The sequence below is a fragment of the Thalassophryne amazonica genome, chromosome 2 (assembly GCF_902500255.1).
Source record: "Thalassophryne amazonica chromosome 2, fThaAma1.1, whole genome shotgun sequence".
NCBI classification, from domain to species: Eukaryota; Metazoa; Chordata; class Actinopteri; order Batrachoidiformes; family Batrachoididae; genus Thalassophryne; species Thalassophryne amazonica.
The window spans coordinates 68469592-68481677 of NC_047104.1; the positions used below are offsets into that span (position 1 = coordinate 68469592).

Genomic DNA, 12086 nt, shown 5'->3' on the forward strand with positions numbered 1-12086 from the left:
TTAAGACTGATTTATTCTCAATGCAAACTGAGATCCTGTTAATCTTAGATGGCATTCTACTTTGTGCAAAATGTTGAAGTTTGTGTGATCAATAGCTTAAAGTTCTGCATTCAAACAGAGAATCTTATCAAAATAGCCTTGTACCGCCCTTGGGAGTGGAGCAGAGATAACCATGGTAACAGCTGGCTGAGCTCTGTGCTGATACAGAAAAACATCATACGAGCTGTGACGGAGGAAAGTCTCCCCATTCTGCCCAGCTAGCACAAAATAAATCCTAAATAGGCCCCGAGATCAATCAGGCCGGTGCTCAACCCTGGATACCACAGTGTGAAACCAACGAGAGCATGTGGCTGACAGTAGATGGAACACCAGCCCAGCGCAAGTTACTTAAACAGCGAAGACCAGTACCCATTTACAGCTGAGTGGATGGCAACGATACAGTTGAAGTGTGTTGTTAAAGTACACAAACGGCTAGCCTGAAACACACACCTGATTTCAAACCCCAGTCCAGACATTGGCAGGGGTCGATATTAAGATCTAGCCTCGCCCCTACAGGTTCCATCAGAAACCCATTTACCCAAATTATTATTTTTTTTACCTGTCCCTACATAAAATAGTTTCATTTATTATCAGTTACGTTAAGAGAAACAATTGAAGAGTTTTCATTATTCCGAGTAAAATTTTGACTGTCAAAACATTTAATAAAAATTTAGCTAGTTTTGTTTAACAACCAAGGTTTGGTTACAACATAGTGAAGCACTTGATTACATGAACTTGCACTCCTGGTAATTTAATACAGACAAAATGCAAAATAACTTTTATGATTTTCAATAAATTATGTGAGCACCATTGTGGTAACTGCCCAATACTTTTGTTATTAGTTAAAATCTAGGCCTGTAATTTATTTATTTTTACACATTTTTACACAGGTTATTTATTCCATCTGCAGTCAGACTGCAGAAAACCTCAAAATGTTTTTAACACCAGAACTACCTGTTGAATTTGCACTATTAACTACGACTTTCACCACCTTTGGTGCTTTTTTATGTACTTACACAGTGAGGCAAAAAAGTATTTGATTAACTGTTGATTTTGCAAGTTTTCTACAAAGAATGGAGAGGTCTGTAATTTTTATCGTAGGTAAACTTCAACTGTGAGAGACAGAATCTAGAAAAACAAAACAAAAAGAAAATTACATACAACCCCTGGCAAAAATTATGGAATCACCGACCTCGGAGGATGTTCATTCAGTTGTTTAATTTTGTAGAAAAAAAGCAGATCACAGACATGACACAAAACTTTCTGGCTTTAAGAAACACTATAAGAAATCAGGGAAAAAAAAATTGTGGCAGTCAGTAACGGTTACTTTTTTAGACCAAGCAGAGGGAAAAAATTATGGAATCATGAAAAACAAAAGAATGCTCCAACACATCACTAGTATTTTGTTGCACCACCTCTGGCTTTTATAACAGCTTGCAGTCTCTGAGGCATGGACTTAATGAGTGACAAACAGTACTCATCAATCTGGCTCCAACTTTCTCTGATTGCTGTTGCCAGATCAGCTTTGCAGTTGGAGCCTTGTCATGGACCATTTTCTTCAACTTCCACCAAAGATTTTCAATTGGATTAAGATCCGGACTATTTGCAAGCCATGACATTGACGCTATGTGTCTTTTTGCAAGGAATGTTTTCACAGTTTTTGCTCTATGGCAAGATGCATTATCATCTTGAAAAATGATTTCATCATCCCCAAACATCCTTTAAATTGATGGGATAAGAAAAGTGTCCAAAATATCAACGTAAACTTGTGCATTTATTGATGATGTAATGACAGCCATCTCCTCAGTGCCTTTACCTGACATGCAGCCCCATATCATCAATGACTGTGGAAATGTACATGTTCTCTTCAGGCAGTCATCTTTATAAATCTCATTGGAACGGCACCAAACAAAAAGTTCCAGCATCATCACCTTGCCCAATGCAGATTCGAGATTCATCACTGAATATGACTTTCATCCAGTCATCCATAGTCCACGATTGCTTTTCCTTAGCTCATTGTAACCTTGTTTTTTCTGTTTAGGTGTTAATGATGGCTTTCGTTTAGCTTTTCTGTATGTAAATCCCATTTCCTTTAGGCGGTTTCTTACAGTTCGGTCACAGACGTTGACTCCAGTTTCCTCCCATTCGTTCCTCATTTGTTTTGTTGTGCATTTTCGATTTTTGAGACATATTGCTTTAAGATTTCTGTCTTGACGCTTTGATGTCTTCCTTGGTCTACAGTATGTTTGCCTTTAACAACCTTCCTGTTGGGAAGGTGTCGTAACACGGACCCACAACAGGGGGCGCAAATGAACGGACAATGAGTAAGCCAAAAGGTAACAATTTAATGTTGTGATATTACACAACGAAACGTGTCTTAATTTTCACAGTCAATAAACACCAGGTGACGTGTGGGCAGGCTCGAAGATAGAAGACGCCCGACGAGAGAGAAGCCGCGTCCCACACGGCTTCCACCACCAACGGCCTGAAGAACACCGGAGCCGCCAAGTCCCGAGTCCCCAGGTGGCCTCTGTCTTCGGCTGTCGACCCTGGTACTGCTGGCAGAAAACAGAAAGATGATGTGTGAGTGTGAGTCCGCACACTCAGTAATTAACAGTCCAAACACAGTTGGGAGGAAGCACCTCCACCTCCAACCTAGGAACACACTAGCAGCTCCTGTAACCACTTATCTGGATGGAGTGAGAGGCGAAGACGTCGCTTCTCTCACTGACCGCCAACCCAGTTGAAAGGGCACCACAGGACAACGGCTGCAAACAGATCAGACGTAAGTCACAGTTTAAATTCAGCAGAGAAATTACCTTAGTACTGGTAGTCGATTTCTCGGCGGGGAGGTGGAGTTGCAGTCCGGCTTATATGGTGGTGTAGATGAGTGACAGCTGGAGTAATGAGTGACAGCTGTCACTTCCTCTGGGTCTGGCGCCCTCTCGTGCTTGGAGCCCGCACTCCAAGCAGGGCGCCCTCTGGTGGTAGTGGGCCAGCAGTACCTCCTCTTCAGCGGCCCACACAACAGGACCCCCCCCTCAACGGGCGCCTCCTGGCGCCCGACCAGGCTTGTCCGGGTGTCGTCTGTAGAAATCGGCCAGGAGGGCCGGGTCCAGGATGAAGCTCCTCTTCACCCAGGAGCGTTCTTCAGGTCCATACCCCTCCCAGTCCACCAGATATTGGAACCCCCGGCCCTTACGACGGACGTCCAGGAGCCTGCGGACCGTCCAAGCAGGCTCCCCGTCGATGAGCCGGGCAGGAGGCGGCGAAGGTCCAGGTGCACAGAGGGGCGAGGAGTGGTGTGGCTTAATACGGGACACGTGGAAGACAGGGTGGATCCGCAGTGAAGCTGGGAGTCGGAGCTTCACTGCGGCCGGGTTGATGATCTTGAGGATGGGGAATGGTCCGATGTACCTGTCCTTTAATTTGGGTGAGTCCACACAGAGGGGGATGTCCTTTGTCGACAGCCACACCTCCTGCCCGGGCTGGTACGTGGGGGCCGGGGAACGTCGGCGGTCCGCATGGGTCTTGGCCCTCGTCCGGGCCTTTAACAGGGCAGAGTGGCGGTCCGCCACACCCGGCGGCACCTCCTGAGGTGGGCCTGGACAGACCGAGGAAGACTGACAGTCATCTTGTGTTTCTTCCATTTTCTAATATTTATGCCAACAGTTAGTGCCTTCTCACCAAGCTGCTTGCCTGTTGTCCTGTAGTCCATCCCAGCGTTGTGCAGGTCTACAATTTTGTCCCAGGTGTCCTTAGACAGCTCTTTGGTCTTGGCCATGGTGGACAGGTTAGATGTGTGATTGAATGAGTGTGTGGACAGGTGTCTTTCATACAGGTAACAAGTTCAAACAGGTGCAATTAAAGCAGGTAAAGAGTGCAGAACAGGACGGTTTCTTAAAGAAAAAGTAACAAATCTGTGAGAGCCACAATCTTTGCTGATTGGCAGTTGATCAAATGCTTATTTCATGCAATAAAATGCAATTTAATTATTTAAAAAAAAAAATCACGCATTATTTGTATTTTTTTATTCTGTCTTTCACAGTTGAAGTTGACCTATGATAAAAATTACAAAACTCTCCATTCTTTTGTAGGTGGGAAAAATTGCTAAAAAAAAAATTTGCCTCATTATACTTATACTCATGTATATATTCTATTTTTCACATAATCTGCTCACATCAGTATTTATGCACCCACCAGCAAACATTGTAATATACTTTATTCACCTTTCTTTAATGTACATATTTTTATTTTTTGTTGCTACTGTATGGCTCTTGCTGCTGCAACAAGTGATTTTCCCCATTGTGGGATCAATAAAGTTTATCTTATTTTTAAATTTGCCCCCCACCATCAAAAATACTCTGGTTTGCACCCTTGCAAGGAATGGACATAGTAGAGAGGAATAAAAAAATCAGCACATTTTATTTCATCAGCCTGAACTTTAACTGGATGAATCTAAAACCCTTGCCATAGTTTGCTTTTCAAAACTTCATTGCATATTTATGGAAAGATTTTGTATAACTGTCTGAAATGATATCAGTCAAGAACTTGTTGGGAAAGTGTAGGTACACGGACCCACAACAGGGGGCGCAAATGAACGGACAATGGAGGAAGTCAAATAACAACACTTTACTGTTGTGAATGGGCACAACAAATACAACAGATTACAACAATGGACAAAAAGCCAAATCACAAAAGGTGTCGTGTGGGCAGGCTCGAAGATAGAAGACGTCTGTTCAAAGTAGAACCGGAACCACACGATTTCCTCCGCCACCAGACCCCGGGAATACTGGAGCCGCCAAGTCCCGAACTCCCAGGTGGCCACTGCCTCCGCGTGTCGGACCTGGTACTGCTGGCGAGGAACAAAAAAACAATTAAATGTGGGCGCGTTTGCACCCAGCAATCCACACGGCAGGAAAACTACCTCCACCTCTCGTTGGAAAAAGAGTCTGCTATACAATGCACAAAGTCACAAAAGGTTACTGTCGAAAAATCCCACAGTCAGCTGAGAACGTTACCTTCCAGGTAGAGCGATATCTCGGCAAAGAGGTGGAGACGTTGTCCTGCTGATGTACCCCTGCTGATCAGGTGATTGGTAACAGCTGTTGCAGGTGATGCGTGACAGCTGTCACCCTGGCTGCTCCTGTGAGGCAGCTGCGCCCTCTGGTGCCTGGAGCCCGCACTCCAGACAGGGCGCCCTCTGGTGGTGGGCCAGCAGTACCTCCTCTTCTGGCGGCCCACACAACAGAACTGAAAAGACTCCACGTTCAAAAACATTCTAAAGATGGTTTCCTTATGAAAAGCCACTTCTAACAAGACTGACCTTGAAAATTTTTTACAAGGTACAAATTTGTGGAGCTGGAAACTAGTGTTGGTGGAGGTTTGAGCCCTACGAGCGGCAGTGCTCTAGTATGTTATTTAAGTTAGATCAGGTACAAAGAGCACAGATTTAATGCTTTTTTATTTTTAAATCACATTCATAATTTTTTTTATATATAAAACAATAAACCATGAAACAGTGCATGCAGTTTGCCACCTGTAAAGAGTTAAGTTTCAGACTTATTAGACTATCAGGTATTTAAAGGACAAAATCCACAGCAGCTAGTATTTATTATTGTTTCAGTACCATGGAGAGCGATAAGGAAATGTGATTCACAAAGCAATCCATAGATGGCTGCTGGGAGAGACAGCTCCTGCTATACTTGTACAATGTCAGTGAAGGCCATACTAGGGTTAACTAAGTAGTCACTACAGTTGTTAATACATCCTTACCTCCCCCAACGTAGTTGGGTGGAGGTTATGTTTTCACCCCTGTTTTTTGTTTGTCTGTTTGTGAGCAGCCTGAAACCCATAATTTTTCATACATCACTATAAAATGTTTACAGAGGATGATAGGCAAGAACTGATTCAATTTTCAAGGTCAAAGTCAGGAAAAATCTTAGAAAACTGAAAAAAATACACATCCTTTAACATTGAAAAAAACTTGAGGGTTAATCTAATGTGCCCCAATCACTCTCATATTTGAAAGTGTGGTGCAGGCTGGTACTCATTATCGCCTGACAAAGCTTGATCTGGATCTGATCCAGATAGTGGATTTTGTGAACATTTGAATTCAACATTGAAAAGCCTATTTGGTGTACATTTTGCATTATATCTCAATCAAAAGTGCCTTAATCACTCTCATTTTTCTGTTATGGATTTATCTACACCGCCAAAATTGGATGGAGGTTCCAATTTTATACCTGTTTGTGTATCTTCCAGTTATATAAGTCAGAAACCAAATGCTAAAAAGCAATGAGCATTTGTGCGTAGCAGAGATAATCAATGTTCTGTGAAAATTATCTGAAAAAGAATTCAGAAACTAAAAAAGCTGGAAAAAATCTGACACCACCATAAAAAAACTCCGATTCAAGTACATGATGTAAATACATACTCCTGACACCTGATCACATCTAATTTAGCTTATGGAAATCCACTTCTAACAGGACACTGACATTGAAAACTCTTTTCTAGGTAAACATTTGTGGAATTGGAAACTAGTGCTGGCGGAGGTTTACGCTCTACGAGCGCAGTGCTCTAGTTCCTTTTACACTTGCCCAATTGGGCAGCCGGGGCAGTTGGTGTTCTTGCTCGACGTTGCTCTTAACTTGCTCAAAGCTATCAGGCAACCCTTACTGTTGAGCCCTGATTGGTGGTTGAGCTCCTCTCCCACAGAGCCACCTGCTCTGTAACCAACTTGAGGGCATTATTTAATTATCCTGGTGAAGTGGAGGTTTATTAAAATCAGTCTGATTCTGGCGGTAATACACATGTACCTGCACAGAAAAGCTAAACTCATTATTTGCTGCCTGCAATGACAGGTGTGTTACGCTTAATTAAATTGTGCTTTTTAGAACAAAACAAGTTAACCAAGGTAGAAAATAAACAAAATAAATGCTGTTTACTTTATATTTTAAACTGCTTACTTTTGCTGCTTCGACCATCCTGGCGGTGGCATCGGCCAATAACTTTGCAGCTGCCAGCAACTTCTTAGAATTGTCGAGATCTATCTCGGCCTCAGCATCAGATCTCATGGCATTCACAAGGTCCGAAGTGGCCTGAGCCAAAACGCGTGCCTGGCGAACCATCTCTCCTAGGAGAAAGAAGAACAACCAAAATGAGAGGAATTTAAAAGAAATTCAGATACACAAACATTCCCCATGATTAGCAGAATGAACCATTGGGAATTGTTTTGAGTCACTGGCTCAAAAATAAATAAATAAATAAATAAACTGTGTAAAAGCTCCCGCATATTCAATTCTGAAATTTTATGTTGTGATAGATATAGGTGGCAACCAGTGAACCTCTTATTTTGGTCATGTTGTCATCTTTTAACATACAGAATGACCACAACAAAAAATAAAGACAGATGGACCTACCAAACTGCTGTGAAGATTTATGACTAATCCCAGGATTCCAGTTGTCCACTAGAGGTCACTGTTGATGTTGCAACAATTTGCTTGAATTAAATGTGTGCATGACTGCAGTTTGCATACTGTGCAGGGGTTGGTGTGGAGGATGCCATCCTCTACCTGCTACACCAAACCCACTCGCACCTGGAAGCAGCACAATGAAGATTCTCTTCCTGGACTTCTCAAACGCCTTCAACACCATCCAACCCCTTGTGCTTCAGGACAAACTGAACAGAATACAAGTGGACCTCTGCCTGGTCACTTGGATCTCCAGCCACCTCACAGACAGGTCACAGTATCTCAGGCTGAGGGACACAACGTCTGACACTGATCAGCAGCACCAGAGCACCACAGGGCACGGTGCTTGCCCCTGTTCTCTTCACCCTGTACACCTCAGACTTCTGCTATAACTCTGATCTGTGTCACATCCAGAGGTTTGCAGATGACACAGCCATTGTTGGATGCATCATGAACGACAGAGAAACTTTGTTTTCTGGTGCCACACAAACCATCTACAGCTCAACACCTCAAAGACAAAGGAGTTGGTCATTAACTTTGGGATGTCCAGACCAAGAGTGTGACCAGTTCTGATCAAGGGAGTAGATGTGGAGGCTGTGGATTCCTACAAGTACCTCGGGCTGTGGCTAAACAGCAAACTGGACTGGACCACTCACACCAACCACCTGCAGGAAACTCCTGTGGATGTTCCACCAGTCCGTAGTAGCTAGCGTCCTCTTTTACACCTCAGTGTGCTGGGGGGGCCAGCACATCCAAGGATGTGGAGATATATATATATATATATATATATATATATATATATATATATATATATATATATATATATATATATATATATATATATATGCACACACACACGCACACACACACACACACACACAGTTCTACATAATTATACATCTTCCTACAGGGAAGTACTGAAAAACTGGGTAGAATTACAGCAATTATTCCACAGCATTTTTTCATGTAGAATGAAAGATGCCTCCTTAAATTAGACTAAGGAGGCAAGACAAACATGATGAAATAAAGTTGGTTCATATATTCTCTCCATCAAAGCAGATTTGGCAAACCACAAAAGGTATTTGGCAATAGGAGCCTATAATTCATGTGACGGTACCAGCTGATCTGCCAGCGCTCAGCTACAGAAGGATTCACCCCCTCACGCTTCCTTCATGAGTCACACTGCCAGGTGTGACATAACCAGACATTTGACAGTCAAAGCTGGGATTCTCCAACTGGCTGCAGGTAGTCAAGGCACAGTGCAAACAGCAACTCCCCCTGTCCATCAAACTAATCAGTGCAGCCAAGCCGACTATTGGGCCGAGACAGTCTCTCTGCATCTCCTTCCATCATTCCTCCTGCACCCTTAAAATTGTTACCATCACTGTCAGCTTTTCTCTGTGATTCTAACAAGGCTGACAGCAGCCCATTCAAACAAAATCGTACCGGTTTCTCACTCTGAAGCCAAAATGGGATCAAGTGATTTGACATAGTGGACATCAATTCAGAATCCAAAAAGGCTTTCAAAGATGCAAGGTGCTTTGTAGTTTTTAAATCGGTTACCTCTCCTGAAATTTCTCATCAATCCCACTGTTTTTAATTCACTGCATGTTCAATTTCACATTCTTTTAGAAGCTTTGTGGCAAAGGCAGGTTTCAGTTGGCAATGATTCAGGTTGAATTTAAGAGCACTACAAGAGCCAAAATTGTGCCATGTGAATTAAAATGAGAAGTTGTAGACAAATGGAGTATCCAGGGCTGTGAAATGAAAATTGTGAAATCCGAGCAAAATTTGCAGGGGGTCTGGTGGGCGCAGCCCCCCAGGAGCCAGGGTCTAGAGCCTTATGGGGCCCCAGAAACCAAATCAAATTTTCATCTACTGATACATTTTCAACATCTCCTTGGAAGAACCATTCAAAATTAGTGCATATTTAAATGATCCTAGATTCAACCTTTCATTTGAACCATCAATGATCATGTTGAAATAACAATGTGACGTGGAAGTTGGACCTGGAATGATTCTCCTTTTAATTGTAAACCAAATTATGCATCAACTCAGAACAATTAAACTACATGAAATTCTTGAAGACTGAAAAGACTGTTAAACCATGTCAAAAACCACAACTAAAGATTGTAGAATATTGTAGAATATTTTAAAAATCATGGTAAAATATCAATAACATTCATGATAGTAAAAAAGCCACACATTCTTGTGTAAATTCCTGTAAATCCACTCAAAGCCACAGTGTCTTTTTTCCCATGAAAAAATGTCTACATTAATAAAAACTAATTTACATTGTTGTGTAAATTCATGTCACCTAAATGCAATGTCTTTTTTTTTAATGAAAGAAAGTCTAGATTAATGAAAGAAAAAAAAGGCACATAACCTTTTCTGAAATTCTGTTTGAACAGCACAATGTTTATTTTCCAGACAGAAAAAAATTCTTACCAGTTCGCTTTTCCTGTTCATCTTTCAGGTGTGTTCATCAAGCCAGCAACCATTCCACGGATTCTTGTCCTTATCAGACTTTTTCAAATGCTCTTTCTCACCATCTTCGCTCTGTCTGATGTCGCTCCGTGACACAGACTGCAAAATTCTTCTTTTAAACACTTGAAAGTTCTAAAAGTTTGCGATGTTTGTTTACGTTTAGCTAAGCTTCGCACAGGAGCCACACAGTGTCACCGCAGCAACCAACCAGTCCCGCTTTACGACAACTGTCGTAACAGCCAGGCTTTGAGTGGCATTTATTCTCCTCGAAACTCCGCGGATCAGAGGAAACTGATTGGTATCTGTAACACACAGATCAGTGAACACGGACTTATAAAACTTGCATGATGTCGTAAAAAAAAAAAAAAAAAAAAAAAGAACGCTTTGCGATAAGCATTTTAAAAACTCAGTGATGATCACGATAAAAGAGTACAACACTAACAACCCCGCCCTCCTCCCCATGATGAAATCCATGGAATCCCGCGGATCCACAGAGTTTTCACAGCCCTGAGTATCAGATGGGTCAAAAAGCTTCTGGTCAAATAATATGTGGTGCACACCTAATTAGCAACAATATGATAAGGTAAGAATTAGACAGATGAATCTTATTTCCTTATTAGTTAACCACTTCAACGACCCCAAAAGGAGGACAACTGATGCCCACAAAGGAAGACCAAATCTAAAAACCATTCCCATGCAACCATTGCAATCAAATTCAACAAACAAACCTGTTGCAAAGTCAATACCAAAGAGGTTATCATTTTTTCTTTGTTCTGTCTCTCTAGTTTCTTTGTATGTTAGTCTACATCACCAACTGCTTCCTTAATAAAACTTTATTCACCAAGTAAGATTCTCTTTGGGACTCACCTGCATCTCCCATGGAGCTGAAGATGCTCTCAGTGACGGTCATAATGGTGTCTGTGGCCTGGTCGTAGCGGCCAATAGGCTCTCCCCTTGAGGTGTACTGACGAACATGTTGCAGGAGATCTGCCAGAGCCTGACTCACCACACTCGCTGCTGCACTCACCTTCAGTAAATTACACACACATCACTATTGGTGTGAAGAAAGTTGATATAAATTCTGAAAGTTTTAACAACGTATGAAAAACTAAGAAAATAAGTTGGCCAACTTTTTGGTTGCTGATAACCAGTGATGCCGGTAACGCGTTACTTAGTAACGCGTTAGTCTAATCTGACCACTTTTTTTAGTAACGAGTAATCTAACGCGTTAATCTTTCCAAATCAGTAATCAGATTAAAGTTACTTCTCCAAGTCACTGTGCGTTACTATTATTTTTGCATTGTGGGTCGATAGCAGCATTAAACTTGGTCCGTGGGCAGGAGGTCGGGGTTCGACTGAACTGCCCACTTTAAACGAGCTGTGAGCTTTTCATCCGCGGTTTTCTACAGCAGCTACAACTCCTCCTCATCTCTTAAAGCGCAGTGATAACAGCACACCTGCACTGAGATTTACAAAGACATTTTTATACTTTTTTTCCTCCTTTATTTAGAATTCTGAGCTGAGCCGCTCCGTATCTGCTGCTAAAAACAGCTGCTCCTCCGCGACACGTCAACAACTAACACTATTTTCCACTCAAATGCACCTAAACTCTCTTTCTGAGGACCACATGATGTGAAAACGCAATAAAACTTTCTTACCTGTAAATCTGGTCATGTTTTCTGCATAAATAAATGTTATCCATTCTTTGTGCTCAGACGCCAAAGCAGGGGCAAATCCAGATTGAATGGGGGCGTGGGGCAAGGCTGTGCCCCCCCCACAACACCCCTAGATTAAAGGTCCAGTTTTGAAGCCTTTTTTGTTTACTACAACTACTAATACTACTTATAATAATAATTTGGACAAGTAAAATGTTTAGAGAGAATTTAAATGTTAGAAAAATTCAATAGTTACATTTATAAACAATGTAGGTTAGAAATGGCAAGTTTTACTGTTACAGTGCTGTCAACAGTTAAATATGAGGTCAAGAAAGACGTCTTTATTTTACTTTTTATAAAACAAGTATTTATTTTCATTGAAGTCAAGAAAGGGTGACTATAAAGTGAGTTTTGGCAAAACAGGTATCATTGT

The 12086-nt window shown here is 41.9% G+C and overlaps 1 protein-coding gene across 1 annotated transcript in view; it reads right to left on the reverse strand.

Moving 5' to 3' along the window:
- The window catches only part of tln2a (talin 2a), a 414558-nt gene that overhangs the window by 137596 nt on the left and 264876 nt on the right, over nt 1-12086 (reverse strand). The window contains 2 exon segments of the mRNA XM_034187248.1: nt 7008-7174; nt 10866-11025. Coding sequence (XP_034043139.1) covers nt 7008-7174; nt 10866-11025 — 327 coding nt within the window.